This window comes from Polypterus senegalus, chromosome 14 (genome assembly GCF_016835505.1).
Source record: "Polypterus senegalus isolate Bchr_013 chromosome 14, ASM1683550v1, whole genome shotgun sequence".
Taxonomy (NCBI): Eukaryota; Metazoa; Chordata; class Cladistia; order Polypteriformes; family Polypteridae; genus Polypterus; species Polypterus senegalus.
This window is the reverse complement of record NC_053167.1, coordinates 34889004-34906304: the sequence shown is the minus strand read 5'-3', so window position 1 is coordinate 34906304 and position 17301 is coordinate 34889004. Positions and strand designations below refer to the sequence as shown.

Genomic DNA, 17301 nt, shown 5'->3' with positions numbered 1-17301 from the left:
ATATATATATACAGTATAGATATATATATATATATATTTTTTTTTTTATATATATATATATTTTTAATGTTACAGTTTACCCCAAGAAAAGTATAAAGGTAAAGGCCAGTGCCATGCTACATGTAGTCGGTTAACACTTAAATATGATAGATGACAGTCAAGGCAACACAACCAAACTGTGAAAACCACCCACCACCTAATGACTCAAACTGTGATCATACAATGCAAAAGGCAGATATATTGTTACATGTATCAAAATAACACTGAACTTAATCAAGTTGTAGCAGTGATGCTACCTAATAAATGTAGTGTATACAGTACACAGTTCATACACAAATTACAATTTATATTAATTAAAGTTATCACACAAGATGCAGATATCCAGTCCCAATGTTAACAAATTATCCTGAATATGTGCTGAATGCATTCCCCCCCCCAAAAAAAAGTAATAATTTAAACCTCCTTTTGTCTGTTTATTATGCTTTATACATAGAATTTGTATTCTTCAAACACACCCTAGTGGCAGTGTAACACTGAAAGGCAACACCAAAATATACACAGCCTTTCTCTAGGCTGTTACATTTTAGTATAATAAATGAGGATCAAAGTCAATACTACACCTAACTTCAAAAACCACCTATGGTTAGGCAGGAGACATCTTGGGTTGAGGTTATTTTAGATGTGGCTCTAGGTTAGTGTTTCATGGCTCCCATATTATACGTGGCTCTAATGTACCTTGTTTACCTTCAGTAGCAATCCATCAACCTGAAAGCCAATCCCGCTCTTCTTCAGAGAAGCTGTCCAACTCTTAGTTTGCCCATGCCTTATCTTTCAGCAGGTCATTAACATGAGCCTAGTCAGGTTTTTAACTACATGTGTCCTTGCTGTGATGTTATGCTGTGAACTTTTTTGCTCACTTCAACATCTTTTACTTTGCTGAATATTCATGAGGCCTTAAAGTGGACTTGCCTCCAATGCCTCACCTTTGTTTCAGATCAAGGAAATCACAAAAGCAAACCTAAATCTACCTGTAATGCTTAGAGACATATTTTGTTCCCACCAAAGCACACTCTTAAAAGTAAAGGAGCCAAAGTGGTTCTTTAGAACAATACCATATTGGATTCATTTTTGGTTCCCAAAAGAACTTACAGAAGGAAACATCCAGATCCTGAGGTATTGTGTAACAATCTGGTAGCAACAACCTGATGGATACATTACTAGTAGTCAGAAAATTTCATTGTAATTAAAACATGGTCTCACAAACCCAACTATTGATAATCCCCCAGGACTTGGTACGTATGTGTTCAGATTTCATAAGCAAGTGTAAGTTCATACATTTGTAAACAATGAGCAGAGACTTTGCGGTTATTTATATCTAGCCTTTTGTAGCATTTTATTCAAGGGCCATAGGTCAGCGTGTTTCACTAGTGTGTGTGTGTTTACATATATACAGGGCAAATTCAATTAGAATGAAGTGCTCAGGGCTGAAAAAATAATTTATTATAAGGGGGTTTCCGTTATAATGGAATTGGAAAATAGCACGGCCTTTTGGCACATACAGTTGAGCAAGTTTACTGCAGAATGCTGAAATCAATGGCACATCTGTTTTCTTCTTGCTGGCATCAATGGCAATGAAAAGTTCCAAATGTGTCTGTAAAGTAAATTTCTTTAGTTACATAGTCAATTAAGTAAAAACCATCACCTAGATGGTCACAATTGATATACTCATGAACACCCTCCCTGACCTCCTCGCTCAGCCAGTCCAGAGACAAGAACATAAGAACCTTCAGTAACTGATAGCTGCCCTTGAATGCCATCAAGCTGCCTCATACGTCGAGCATTTGGAATAGTCTTCTGATCATCACCAGTCCAGTCCTGGATGTGTCGCTACTCCAGAGCCTAGACATCATTATATGGGATCAGTGGTATGTCCTGAGGAGAACCACACGACTCTTCCCGGCTGTTACAATTGCACACAACAAGTAGCATCACTACAAGTACATCTACCCATGCTTCGTGATTTTGATTTTTGGATATATCAAAAGAAGATTGGGTAGTGGAGGCAGTCCCTTCCAATAGTATCCTAGAATATATCACTCAGTTATGAGGTAGATTTGAAAAAATTAAGCCTATCCTAAAATGGAAAAACTGAGTGTGCACAGTCAACTCAGGCTTGGTGTTATGACCATGACACAAAACTCAGTGAGTTCATTCTGGAGACCATGTCATGGTCTTCCCATTCCAATTTATTGGCCCATTGGTAAGGGTCATATGAAATGAAGGAGAGGAAGGGTTTAGTCGACTTTGGGGAAACAACTAAAGAGATGCCCAACTGAGCGAGTATACTGTATCTCTCAAACCTGTTGAAGCCATGAAGGGAAAGAGACCCTAATACCCATTTAGTTCAACCTTCTTCTTAATTTTGGATCAACAAACAATGACAAAAACTTTACGCAGTCATTTCATCTGTCCCGGAAGTGGTGAATGAACCCAGAAGAACTTCTCTGATTGCACACAACACTGTTGTGGAACCAGTGGTTATTGTCTGACGCTTAAATCACCTCTTGGAAGCCAAACAAGCAGAAGATGAACTTGAGATCAGATGCATGCTGGATCTTGGTGTGATTGAGGAGAGTTTAAGCACCCTGGTCCAGCCCCATTGTTATGGTCCCAAATCCAGATGGAAATTGACACTTCTGCAATGACTTCTACTGGATGAGTCAAGTTTCACAATTTGATGTCTACCCAATGCCTGAAGTGGACAAGCTCCTCGAGAGGCTTGGGAATTCCCAATATTTGACCACACTTGACATAACAAATGGGTATTGGTAAATTCTTTTAATAGAATCTGCAAAGTAAAAGACTGCGTTAAGTACCCCAAGTGTCAGTATAGGGTCCTCCCATTCGGTTTGCAAGGGACACCTGTGACCTTCCAGCATCTGATGGATAGAGTGCTTTGTTCCCACCAAACCTATAGTGCTCCCTTCTTCCTGGGAGGATCATATACAACTTGTGTGTGCAGTACTCCTGGCACTAAGCAAAGCCGTGCTAAAGACAAATACATCAAAATGTTATTGACAGAAGCTATGTATTTAGGTTACTTAGTGGGCAGAGGTACCATTTGTCCACAATGTAATAACGTTGAAGCCAATATGAAATGGCCCCGTCCGAAAACCAAAAGGCAGGTTCAAGCCTTCTTAGGACTGGCAGGGTATTATCACCAGTTCATTCCCAATTTCTCTGAGAGGGATACACCTCTGACAGATTTGACAAAGAGATGGGCCTCAAATACAGTGACCGGAGATTAAAAAACAGAACCCACATTCAGTGACTTGAAACAGGCCCACATTTCAGCACCTATCTAGATAACACCTGATTTTTCTTTACCTTTTATCTTACAGCCTGACACTTTGGACACAGGTTTGGGTTCCATGTTGAGCCAAAGTGTGGATGGTGTTGAACATCCCATAATGTACTTGAGCTGTAAACTACTGGATCGGGAAACCAGGTATGCGGCTGTGTAGAGAGGTCCTTGCGATTAAATGGGCTATTAACCAACTGAGATACTACCTTCTGGGATGCAAGTTTACTCTATTGATGGACCAGGCTCCTTTAAAGTGGATGGCACTGCACAAATAGTTGAATCCTCATGTTACCAGATGGTTTTTAGACATTCAGCATTATTGGTTCAAAGGTCTACATCATCGAGGTACTCTCCATGCCAACACCGATGCATTGTCTCTTGTCCATGACCTTGTGGCTTGTGTTGTCCGATCCAGTGAATCTGGGCTAAAGGGGGGTTTACTGTTACACTCGTGCACATGGAGAACAGCTTAAAGACTTAGGTGGTGGTAATTCTCCACCAAGAGAGGAGATGGCACTGCATGATAACAATCTCTCTTCTCCTCCCTCTGCAGAAAGGAAGATTGACATCATTCTCTATTTGACATCACTATCAGGTTCCATCCACCTGGTCCTGCCACTTCTTCCCAGATTGCCTCCAGATTGTTGCTATCTTGGACGGTTTACCTAAGAAGAAAGTTGAGATGACTCATTTTGTGCTGTAACACACAGTTTTTTTCTCCCATTCTTTTGGTAAAATTATATGGGGTTGTTTGCAAGGTGCCCCAAAACACTGACATTGTTCTGTGAATTCTTTACTACATATATATATATATATATATATATATATATATATATATATATATATATATATATATATATATTGTGATGGGCAGCCGGTCCCATGCCTGGCTGGGACGCTCCTTCAACCTGGATCCGGGGAGCAGACTTGTGATGCACTCTACATCCCCCGGAAGGCGTAGTCATAGGTGTGGGACTTCAGGACTCAGACCTGTTGGGCTCCGTGGCCACAACCCGGAGGAGCTGCACAGCTTAATGAGCATCTGTGGGCTGGAATGTAGCCACACCTGGAAGTGCAGCCTAATTAGGCCAATTACCACCTTGAGCACTTCTGGGAGGGCTATGAAAACAGCCTGCAGTCACTCCTCAAGAGCCAGAGTCGGGAGGAGGAGGAGGAGGAGGAGGATGAGTGGAAGTGGAAGTGGTGATGGTGGTGAAAGAGATAGAGGATAGTGCTTGGGACTGTTTTGTGGCTGGAGGGATTACGGGGAAGGTGTGCTCTCGAGCTGAAGAAAAATATATACTGTATATATTTAGATAGATTTAAATACAGCAAAGGTTCAATCCAGAGTCTCTCGTTAATAATGTTAATCATTGTTAAAAAAAGTTGCAATGGTTTCAGGAAACACACCTGGTGAAAAAGCATTATGAGTCAAAAAATTAACCTTTTTCATGATTATTGAGATAAACTGCAATCCATTGTTTTTCGTGGTTTATTAAGGGGATGTGTATTTTCAATTAGTGACACAGATCTTCTGCTCAGCTTCTTCTTGGGCAGTTTATCAGAAACTTCTCTCCTGTTTTAAGCCTCACTCCCTCATAAATGTTCTTCCCTTACTTGTCTTCATTTGCGACACCTGTGTCTTCTTTCTTCTACCCAAAAAGAAAATAACCCCAACATTAAAAATGTTCAGTTCATTGCTTGGGCCACATTAATGTGCAGCATGTAAACATCATTGCTGCTTGTAATAAATTAAAATAAAACATTACTCTGTGTTAGAACTTTATTGTCTGGCTGTGGCTTTCAAAGTAAGCCCATATTAAAAAAAAATAAAACAAATTACAAGAAAAAAGCATAAACGTGCAACTGACAAAAAGCATAAAACAAATGCTTGAGGGTATGATGCAAAAAAATGAAAATTGTAAACATATAAAATTCTTTTCGCGTTTTGAAACAGAAATTACGTATGACCAAGCGAAATGGAAATTACGTATGACGAGGGAACATATAATACAGGAACTAATCACTTTGATTGTGGACAACATTTTTATATCGTCTTTACGAATTGTTATTATTTGTGTGAGACTTATTTTACTGATATTGAAAAGAAGTAAACACAAACACGCCGATGTATCCCATAGAATTTCGCCCCGCGTCGCCCTCTCCCAGGCCTCCTCTCTTGACTCCAGCGCTGAGCCGTCCGCCGCCACGCACGTTCTGACAGAGAAGTTTTATTTATTCGTCCACGTGACTGTGCACGGAAACTGCCACATTATAAATTTTTTTTTAATTGGCAGTACTTGATAGTAGAAGAGATGAGGAAAACAGCTTTGCATCTTTCAACTTTTTAACTGTGCAGAGCTGTAAACAATGTGAAAACGACACCGCCTTCAGCGGAGAGGGGTCGTGAGAATAAAGTGGACGCTCAGAGGTTCAGAATGTTGGGTTGCTTCGCCGGGTCGAGAGCTTCGCAGCTTTGGGCGGCGTCCTCTCTTCTCATACTTTTTGTGACAATTCGAGTGCCCCATCGGCTCCTGGGAGAGCGGAAATCTTTGCAAATGAGTGTGATCGGCGCCATCGAAGCAAGACTCTCTTTGTAAATTGCGCTGCACGACTACTTACTGCCGTTAAGGTGAGTTCAGGTCACTAAAACCCCACAACATTCAAGGTTGCTTTTGTGATTAATTCTTTTAAGAAGATGGAGGGTTTTGCGACGATGCAGGTTCGTTCCATGCTCCCAACCATCTTCATGTGAGCCTTTGAACTCAGCTTAGCAGTGAGGCACAACAAAGCAAGGTGATGGTGAAAAAGTGTCAAGTGCTTTTATTTAAAAACAACAACAAAAACTAGGTGTTTAAAATAAGTTCAGTGCATTCAAAAGTCATTAAATAAATAATCCATTAAAATGAGTGTTACTGTGGAGGTTAAAATTAAATAGAACAAATCTTCTAAAAACAACAAGGTTAAAATAATGCAAGAAGCAATCCTTTAAAAGAACAAAGCCCGGTGTCTTCTTTCCTGCGGCAACTCCCCTACTCCTCCCATCTGGGCTTCTCAACAGGGGGGTCGCCTTATCTGCTGCTGGCCCTCTGTCCACTCTCCTGCTGGTCAGTCGCCTTACCGATCCTTGGCTCCGGTAGGCTCTACGAACAGCGACTTGGGATTCCCCAACGAACAAGGCTCTCACACTGGGGACACCACGTCCCAAGTCCCAACTCCCGCTGCCTTCCGTGGCCTAATGCGGAGAGTCATCCGCCTTCCGGTCACTCCCGTCCTTCATAAAAACAAACTCTGCGGGAGTGATCACAACTACTACACCCCGGGTGTCAGCCAAACACCCAGGCTGCCTGCACAGCTGCATGCGAGCCTTCACTCACTCGCTCTCCTGCACTGGCTTTCTCTCTCTCCTTACTGCTTCCTGCTTTTTCCTCCTGCAACCTCCCATCCATTCTTTCTTTTCCTTCCCCTCTATGCAATTCGCACTTCTATTTATCAAGAGGGCATGGCAGCTGTGCCAAATCAGCAGCCCCAGGAACAATCACGGATGTGGACAGTTTCTTATCTGTGCACTTAGGTGAGAACCACTTCAGCCACACTACCACGCCCCCTCGCTAAGCCACGAGTGTGGTGATTATTTATTTAAAAATGGACCTTTTGTCGTGTACTGTGGACCCGCTACACCACAGATTTACATCTAAAAAGATGTACCGACCTCTTCATGTTAAGTTTTGGACTTGGAAATTGTTTGGACCTTCTGCCCGTTAAGCACGGAATGGCAGTGTCCACATTTCTCAGAATAATGAATATTCTCTTAAATCGCAGGCACATAGTGCAATGTTGTCAGGCATAAATTTGCAGGATCGCATAGAAAATGTAATTTCTATACCACAGCGGTCATGTATTACCTTTCATAAGGGATCTGCTACCGAGAGATGATCCAAATACATTTAAGCTGCTGTTAGTGCTACTTACCTGTTGTGTTATAGCGCCTTTAAAATGTACTTTACCCGAAAGCACTCCAGTACTGCTCAATGTATCTTTATTTCTTGCATGTTAATGTTTTACTGTTTAATAATTTATATCCTATATTTTATTTTTATTCCTTGCACTCAGTGAACGAAGCCACTGGTTAATCAGCTAGTCTTCTTATGTAATACTCTACTGTAGCTGTCCGATTGTCTGCCCAGGATTTTAAATCATCTGTTGCTCGCAAACTGTTTGAACTATTGACCTGAAATTTGGTACACATATAATACGTGACATCTACTGTCCACTTATTTATATTTTTATTTTTATTTTATGTTATTGTAGAATCAACTGTCGGCAGCAGGGTGGCCGTGCGGTGCATCTTTCTCATCCCTACCTCCTTCACCGTCACTTCCTCTACCTCTTCATATCTTAAATCATTCTTTAAACAGATTGAAGACTTAAGTGCCAGCTTAAGTGAAAAATTAAGAAAAACATACTAAGTAATTGCAACACAAAAACTGACTTAATCAGTTTTAACGTGAAAAGATGTCAAAGAAAGAAGAGAAGAAGTGGGCCTCTAGGGTGACAAGAACTGATGGAAGCATGCTCATGCTTATTATGGAAGCAGCATGCACATCAACCTCTGAGCAAACGAATGCTAAATGTATAGAGAAAGAGTATGAAAACTATAAGTCAAATGTATTCACTGCACATCATCGTGCAGTCCGCCATTACTGATCATAATAATATATGTTCAAAATTCACAGTATTCCTACCGATTACTCATTTGAATTCATAAGAATACAGTCTTCTGAAAAGTTCAGTTTTGGAATGACCATCAACAAAAGCCAAGGTTAATCAGTAGGAAAAGTGCAAATTCATCTGTGACAAGGATACTTTACTCATGGGCAATTTTGTATAGCTTGTTCAAGAATAAGAAGCCTTACTGACCTAATAATATTAGCCCGTGGTAAAAAAGAACAAAACAAACAAAACTTCAAATATAGTATACATAAAAGTACATAGTTAGTTAAATAGTGAACTCCACAGTTTTCGCTTCACGTGAAATTCAGAAAAATCACGGAAGTGTTTGTGAATATCACCAAATTGGGTGAAATGCATTGAAGTCAATGGGGAGGGCCTAACTGAAGTAAATTTGACTGGATTATAATGATGCAATCATCTTTAAAGTGTCCCCATGGGCTAGGGAAAAGTCTGCCAACTATACAGGACGGATTTTGGTGACCTAAGCTGTGTGGCAGCATTGCCAACCACTGCACAACCGTACCTCTGTGACATCAAAGAAGGAAGAATACAGTCATTGATGTACAATCATATATTTTGTCAAAACAAAACAGAAATGCTGAAAGTCTTTTAAAAGCAGAAAAATCAAATAGCCCATCATGACTGAAGCCGCTGGCTCATTCTGTTTTTTGAAGTCATGCTAAAGGCTCTCCAAACTGTCTGTGCTGATGCTTGGCACTATTCTTCAATCAAAATGATAGAAATGTCTTGAAAATTGTAATAAATCTTCCATTATTATTATTATTTTATAGATTACCCTGAGTTTGGGGGTGCAGGGGCTTCAGGCTCCTTCAAGGTTTGTTTTCTATCTCCACATGGCTAATTATGCATGCATAGGGCGCATGCCTCCTTCTTTTATACTGACATGGAATTCAAGGATTGACCTGCTCATTTGGCAACTAGCAGAGATAACTTATTAATTATGCTGTTTGCGTTATTTAAAAATGCACTTATGAGAACCTGCATTATTTACTTATCTATTCTACAACTAAGAATCTGTAATGCAAATGATCAGCATCATATACCCGGTGGGCAATCCCATCAAATTTTGGCTGTTACAGCTCCAGGGGATGATGCGCTGGCCTCATAAAGCACTATGGAGTGCTGGGGAAAAAGGTTCTCCTAAACCAGGTGAATTATCAGTAAATAATTCGACAAACAAGGGTGAACACAAACATCAAATTTGTTGCAAATTATGCTTTGGCAAAATTTGGTGATCAACACTACTTCTGTTAAATCCGATTAACCAATAGCACTAGAACTGAGTATGGCTGTCTTGAAATCTGATTAATATGACTAGCATCTCCATAAAATAGGCTAGTGTCAGGTATCCTGCTACAGTGGCCCTAAGCTCCTCAGAGAACAGCGGCTGCATGTCTGAGCTTCTGTATGGTTAAGCAGTTATCATAAATAGCTGGTAAATTTTCAAATATATTTTCAAACACAGCATACTCTGAGACCCCTTTCAATATCTATAATGCTAGCACCTCCACTAAGTTAAAGTCGCTATTATATTTGTGGCATCATCTTTATGATGCATTCTCTGTCATATGGTCTATTATCCTGTGGGAACTTTCCATCTGCTGAAAATCAGGGTATTTCTAGCGTAGCCATAACAGGATACTCATGGTGAGCAACACTACATAAGTAAGGTGTGATATTCAGCTAGTATTAAGAAGCCTATCCTGCAAAACATTTTACAGGATTAAATCCCACTTTTTGTACTGCAGAGGAGTTGTATTATTTATAGGTCAAAAGTGTGCTTTTTCATTACCAACATGCTGTACCTGCCTTTTAAAAGTTGTTTTGATAAAAATGATGGATGCCTTTTAATCATGCTATATTACTTCTGGGTACCAGAGAAAAAGAGAATAAAGATGCACATATTTTGGAAAGCTGCAATTCATAATCATATTTTTTAAGGTTTTTGAGAGAGACAGAGAACAGGGATTTTCTTTAATTTGTTAGTAAATATTTAATGAGAATGTATTGCAGTCTCTTGTTGTTAGGCATCTAGTTTGTCACCATATTGACACATGTGGTTTTGCTGATGTTGTCCATAGTTGCAAAAATTGCATTTAGTCATGGGAAAAAAAGGCTACAAAAAGGTTATGAAGTATGAATAAAATTGAAACTCAAACAATAAACGATGAAAAAAATTATACACCACAATGCAATAATAAATAAAAATGACTGGATATCATGGCAACAACATTTATTTATATAGCACATTTTCATACAAAAAAGTAGCTCAAAGTGCTTTACATAATGAAGGAAAATAAAAGACAAAATAAGAAATTAAAATAAGACAACATTAGTTAACATAGAAAAACAGTAAGGTCTGATGGCCAGGGAGGACAGAAAAAACAAAAAAAAAACTCCAGACGGCTGTAGAAAAAAATAAAATCTGCAGGGGTTCCAGGCCACGAGACCACCCAGTCCCCTTCTGTGCATTCTACCTAACATAAATGAAACAGTCCTCTTTGTATTTAGGGTTCTCACGGACGGACTTGATGATGATGGTCATGCAGACTTCTGGCTTTTAATCCATCCATCACTTTTGGAACATCACAGTGCTTTGAGTAGATGGTGGTGGTGCAAGCCACCACCAAAAGGACACCAGAAAAAGAAACAGAAGAGAGAGTAGGGGTTAATACAGATTTTAGAGCCATCATGAATAGTTATTATAATGAATTGGATATACAGAGTAGCAGGATTAAATTACAGTGAAGTTATGAGAAGGCCATGTTAAAATAATGTGTTTTCAGCAGTTTTTTGAAGTGCTCCACTGTATTAGCCTGGCGAATGACAAAATGTTAAACCTGGGAACTAACCTCATAAAAGAATGACTGCCTGGAAAATCAGTAGATACTTTGGCCCTGTCAGAAAGGAGTAAGTAAAAAGTTAATTAAAGCACCAACAGATAAACAGATTGATTATAGTGAAGATCTAATTAACAATATTAACTATAACTTATCTACAAATATATGCTACAAATACATGTATTGTAACTATGTGTTTTATTCATAGACTGGCGAACGACAGAACTACTTAACGGATTTAGTTCAGGTTTTTTTCTAGAATTTGCTTGAACATTCCAGTTGATTTTGCGACTTCTCTCATCGCACTAAGGATCATAGTTCGCATGCAGGAGCAAATATGAGACAGTGGCTAAAGGGAGGGGGAAGCATGACGTCAAGAGTGGGGAGTCAGTCTACCTCTGTGTTTCGGAGTGTACTTTGCCTCCACTTAGCTAGCAATACATTTTTGTTTATTGATTTTTAAAGTCCTGTCCTGTTTTACTACTACACGGGCAATGGCTAGTATATATATATATATATATATATATATATATATACATACATTAGGGGGGCCAACCGCCAGTTGCAACCCGAATATTAGTAAAATCCGTAAATGTACAAAAGAAAAAATATTATTTATTGGAGTCAAAAATCAGGAAATTCTATAAATATGTAAAAGAAAAATGAATTGTTATTTAACGGAGTCAAAAATCATAAAATGAGAATAAAATATTTACTCTCTTACTGATTGGAGTATTCCTGTTAAACTGAGGTCCACTATGCTCGATGAATGACTTTCTTGATATTTTAGTTTATAATTTAAAAATGGAATAACAATCTGAAAATCTAACAACATCACATTAAAGTTTGATAAATATATGTAGGTTTTAAAATAAGCCTGATTGAAAGCGTGATATATATATATATATATATATATATATATATATATATATATATATATATATATATATATATATATATATATGAGGAGGTTTTTCATTTGAAAAGCATTGTTCTGTGCTTTTGTTTCCTCTTCTGACTTTGACATTTTTAAAGATCTATTTAGACAGAAATAGAGTTACAGACACATTCATCAGGGAAGGACATAGTACCACTTGAGTTTGAAATGTAACGTAGGCTGTTTTTATCTGTTAACTACACATACTCTTTTTTTCACCTCTATATAATGAACAGTGTAAAAGGCATTAAACAATGACAAGTTACCTTTTACTTTCACAGTTAACATAAGGCCCTGTCACATTACACGATTTTTCCAGCAATTTTCAGTTGCAGAATTTATTTACATAATCCCAGCAAGTGTCGGAGGCAGTTATTGGGTGCTCCCATTACAACCAGTTGTGTAGTTTGACATACCCAGTGACTCAGTCAAACCAGTCTATGACTCACCCCGATAAAATCGAACAGCACAGGCTTTGTCAGGCATTATGTTATTTGCTATCAGAAAAAGGGGTGAATTTGTGATGCTTTGGAAATGTAAAACTGTGCTGGAAAGTCATCAGAGTTGCATAATTTTTCTTTCCCTGCTATTTCTAGTTATGTAATTTGACATTCTCAGGCGACAAATCAGAAACTGCAGTAATCATGTTTGGCATTCCCTCCTACTAGAGGCTGTTTAATGTGCCGCCTTCTTTAGGCAATCCTTTCATTCAAATCTTTTTATTTTTTTCTGGATTATTAGGAACACACTGTCTCACTAGTATAGAGACATTATAATTCAGACATCATCTAATACTGCTCACAGCCTTAATATGGAAAGTCTCAATCAAAATTTATGAACTTAAATTTATTAGCAGTGAAACTTGCACAATTGTCTAGTCTAACTTGTCATATTTAATTTCATTGGCAAATGTGTGAAAATGTATAGTTGGGCATAATGAGTAAAAAGAGTCAAGCATGGTCTGACACTTTAAAATATCTGGAATTAAAGTCTATGAACCCTCTGAAAATTATAACTATCTAAATATTTTATTGTATATTGATAAGGCTATATACTTTTTTCGCATATTATTAGTTTGACATTTGTGCCAAGCAGAAAATGTGTACTGTATATCTATTTTTTTTAGATCACCTGATGTCCAATTGTTAATAAGTTTTATCACGGAAGGAAGAAGATCTATATATAATATTACAATGTTCACTGATATTGACAGTATTTGGGAGGCTAATCTCTTGAAATGTTATTTTCATTTTAGCCACTGGGAAACCTTCCATACATGTGCCACAGCTGCACTTTCAGAGTGCCAGGAGGAAGCGGGAAAGATCTGGGAGACATTGAAAGAAGAGTCCAAGAAAATTCGGTTCCAAGGAAGTCTGTTTGACCTATGCAGTCCTAACACGGCCCCAAGGCTCATGGGGCTGATCAGATCTGGAAATTTCTTGGTGCTGTTTCCTGCTACTCTAGTTTGGCTGGCACTTTAGATATGACATTAGCCGAGTGTCCACTTGGCCAACACCTCAAGGCTACCAGCCATCCCCTCAGTGCAGGGCAACATGGGCTGCAGTGCACAAAGTACTTACTTGAGCAGATCTTCATCTTGAGTCACAGGAACGGATGCTCATGATCGACTCAATAAAAATTAAGAGTAGCCTGTCTATTGACCAATGAATTTTCTGTCCATATCTTTGAATATTTAAGTTAGCAAAAAAAACCCGCTTGCCCACAGACCTGCTCTCAGTATGCAAGCAGCTAGAGCTCAATTTTCAATGCTTTTAAGGTAAAATACACAATAACTGTGAAAAAATAGCAAAATCATCATGTAAAATCAAAATGTAAGCATAGAACAGCAATCATTGAAATAATTGTAGCGAAATAATATGGGGAGTTAATCCTGGTTAAAAGTTATAGTCAGCGTTAGATTTTACTCTGCAGAAGAGAGTAACAGAAGTTATAGACATGTGACTAGTTTTAGAAATGAGGCCTGCATAAATACATAGTGGAGAGTGTCACCTCTCCTGAACAGCAAAAACAGAAAACAACTCAGAAGTTAAGAATGTAGAAATGATGGTTCCCTTGAGTGTTAAATGGTGTAAATGGGCATGGCCGGATGAGACTAGCTTACCCATAGCTAACATAAAGCAGTGACTTGCTGCAACACTGGGAAGAGCAGCTCCACTCTAGCTCTCTTTGCAGTCTGATGTCCCTGGATTTGTTTGTTTACTGAGCTCACAGATAATAAGAAACCTATTAGAGTGGCAATAATGTTCTTGGGTGGTCATGATCTTTCATTATGGTTCTCCAGGAGATTTCTATGCATGGTTGCTTACTAGTAGCTTGTTGTAGTGTACAAAGATGGTTACTATTCAGAATGAGCTATAATGAACTTCTCATCTTCCCCTTATCTCCACCTTCATTCAGACACATATCTATGGCTATTGTCATTGCAACATGGACTGCAAATGTAAAATCAGCTGTGGTCATGTTGCCACTTTTTACAATTTTATTTCTGCCTTTGACTTCTTAGTACAGATTGTCATGCTTAAAGCTGTGACTTTTTGTGACCATCAAGGTATAAGGAAAGTAGAATGTCCAGTGGTTGCTCTGGGCCTTGTAATCCATATTTTGCAAAAGCAATCCAGTTAATATTGAAAAAATGACTTTCAATTCCTTTTGCAGTGTACATGCAGTCTGAAAACATAAAATAAATGGTGAATAAACAAGCAGCATAAAATTAAAGAAAGACAATGGCTGTTAATTAATGTCTTTATTATAAAAACAGTCAGAACAGAAAATGAAGCAATAGAACAGATCCATTTGTTCAAGCCCTTTTGTTCCTACCTTCTTCTTAGGCTATAGTATGTCCACACTACTGCATTTTCATTTAAGAATGGAGTTTTTTTTTTAAAAAAAAAAAAAACAATCTTTGTGCCCACTAGCATTTTCACATCTTTTATGAAACTATTCTCATCCATACTAAAACGACCAAAAATGACATAATCATCCATCTACACTGAACATGCGTTCAGCATAGATGTCGTAATCCAGAGATACAATATGCAATTTTGGCATGATTTTAAATCCAATTTCCACTTGCTGACTGATTTTCTGAGTCAACTCAAATTTGAACTTCATTGGCTGTTGTTTCATGTGCAGTGCGAGAGTAGATGCGATGCCTGATTGCATTTCATGACTGGTCTGTTGCCCGAGCGAAAACATTTTTGTCACGTCAGAAATTTCAGTTGGCTGTCTTGTGGGATGAGCAGTCTCATGAGCTGATTTTTTTTGTCATACTCAGATTTCCCAAAATGTATTGTGCAATAAGAGTGTGTATTGTACATGTATAGTCAGAAGACCCACGATGTGGCATTTCAAGTACAGTAATCCCTCCTCGATCGCGGGGGTTGCGTTCCAGAACCCCCCGCGATAGGTGAAAATCCGCGAAGTAGAAACCATATGTTTGTATGGTTATTTTTATATATTTTAAGCCCTTATAAACTCTCCCACCCTGTTAACATTATTATATCTTATCTTCAAAAGAGCGCCGTCAGGAGCAGATAATGTCAGAGAGAGCGCTCGCTAAGAAAAGCAAACAATCAAAAAATCAATACGTACTTTTAAGTATACAGAAGCACCGCAATAAAGCGGCATTTTGTAGAGGAGCGTCCGTGTCCTCTGTGCAAACAGCCCCTCTGCTCACACCCCTCCGTCAGGCAGAGAGTGAGAAAGACAGAGAGAAGCAAACAAGCACAGCGCGGGAAGCATATCTTATATCATTGAGGAGTTTTAGTTAATATGTAATACATGCTCTGATTGGGCAGCTTCTAAGCCATCCGCCAATAGCATCCCTTGTATGAAATCAACTGGGCAATCAAACTGAGGAAGCATGTAACCTAAATTAAAAGACCTATTGTCCGCAGAAACCCATGAACCAGCGAAAAATCCATGATATATATTTAGATGTGCTTACATTTAAAATCCGCGATAGAGTGAAGCCGCGAAAGTCGAAGCGCGATATAGCGAGGGATTACTGTACACTGAACGCTCTAGTGCAGTTTGAACACATATACAACAGGCAACTCTATCATGAAGTGCAATTTAGATAGATACTGAGAAAGAGCACAACAAGCGCCATGGAACACAACTGTTCTATGCCTGCTATGCCGGAATTTTCTTTTTTCTTTTTAAAGGGTGACCAACCAGGCAGGCTCCAATCAGGGAAGAGCCATGTAATAAGCACACGCCAATCAGAGTGCATCGGAGCCTGTGTTTTTAAACATCTTTGCTTTCATCCATCTCCACTGAAATGCCATGCTGGGTGGCCTTTTCAAAAGTATTCATTTTTGTTGCTTGAAAATACTGGTGTATTGTGAATGAGAGGTTAAATAGAGACAAATGTCTGCATTTTTACATGAAAATTTGTGGATAGGTGTCAGAGCCAAAAGGCTTACTTTGACCTGGACTTAGCCACATACAGGATGTATTCATGTGCAGTGCCATCTAACAGAAGTAACACCTGTGGTAGAATTTTGTTCAGTTGTCTTAATAGAAAAAAAGAAATGGATGCTGCATCATGGCATGAAAAACTTAAATAAAACATTTGCTCATTTGAATAAGAAACAATGTACTTTATGGAAAGGGAATGTAAAATAAAAAAGTCTATGTAATCTAAATAAATCAATTTATTAAATATTTCTATTACAAACTGATCTTTATGTGTGGTTCATGTCACATTAATGGTTGTAAGTTAGATCATCAGGTCTTATTTGGTTTTATCAGCGTCCTCTGAATTTTGCTACCACTTTTATATTGTTATTATCCCTTTCTTTTTAAATGGTGAATAAAGTTATTTGTGTAGACAATGGAGCACACTGAAATGTTTCAGCCCACAATGAATGCCAAGGAGACCTTAGTATATATAAAGGTATTTTTTACTTTAATTAAAAAATAAAAGGGAAAAAATTAACAACATTTGTGATGGAAGTACTCAAAATTCCTAAGTCATTATGCGACTGGCTAGGTTTCCTTTCACCTCACAGATACTCCTTTTTCTTACCTTGCATTCCTTTTTTCACAGGTCTTTTACCTTTTTTCTCTTCTGCCAGTTGAGCTCTTGTTCAGCTAACTTCCTATGGAGGTCTAGCTGAAAAGAGATTTTAGGCCCCATCCAGGGAAGCCTCCCAGGGTTAGGAATGCTCACTGGAACTTCCCTAAACAGCCCCTAAATGTCCTTGCAGTTCTAGTCTTGCTGGGCTAGTGAGATAATATATGAATCTGGAGACAACCATGAATGACTATTTGCTTAAAACTTGGTGGTAACAACTGGACAGTCCACTGAGTGCCTCATTTCTAAACCAATGCAATGCTCTTCTTAACCTGGTCCAACACCCATCTAATTATGATGAACT

General features: G+C 38.6%; 1 protein-coding gene across 1 annotated transcript in view; it reads left to right on the top strand.

Moving 5' to 3' along the window:
• Positions 1-15340, top strand: part of LOC120515106 (neuritin-like) — a 43651-nt gene extending 28311 nt beyond the window's left edge. Inside the window, exon 3 of the mRNA XM_039735835.1 lies at positions 13152-15340. Within this exon, the coding sequence (XP_039591769.1) occupies positions 13152-13377 (226 nt within the window). The 3' untranslated portion in view covers positions 13378-15340. The remainder of the gene's footprint in view (positions 1-13151) is intronic.
• Positions 15341-17301: the final 1961 nt, after the last annotated feature.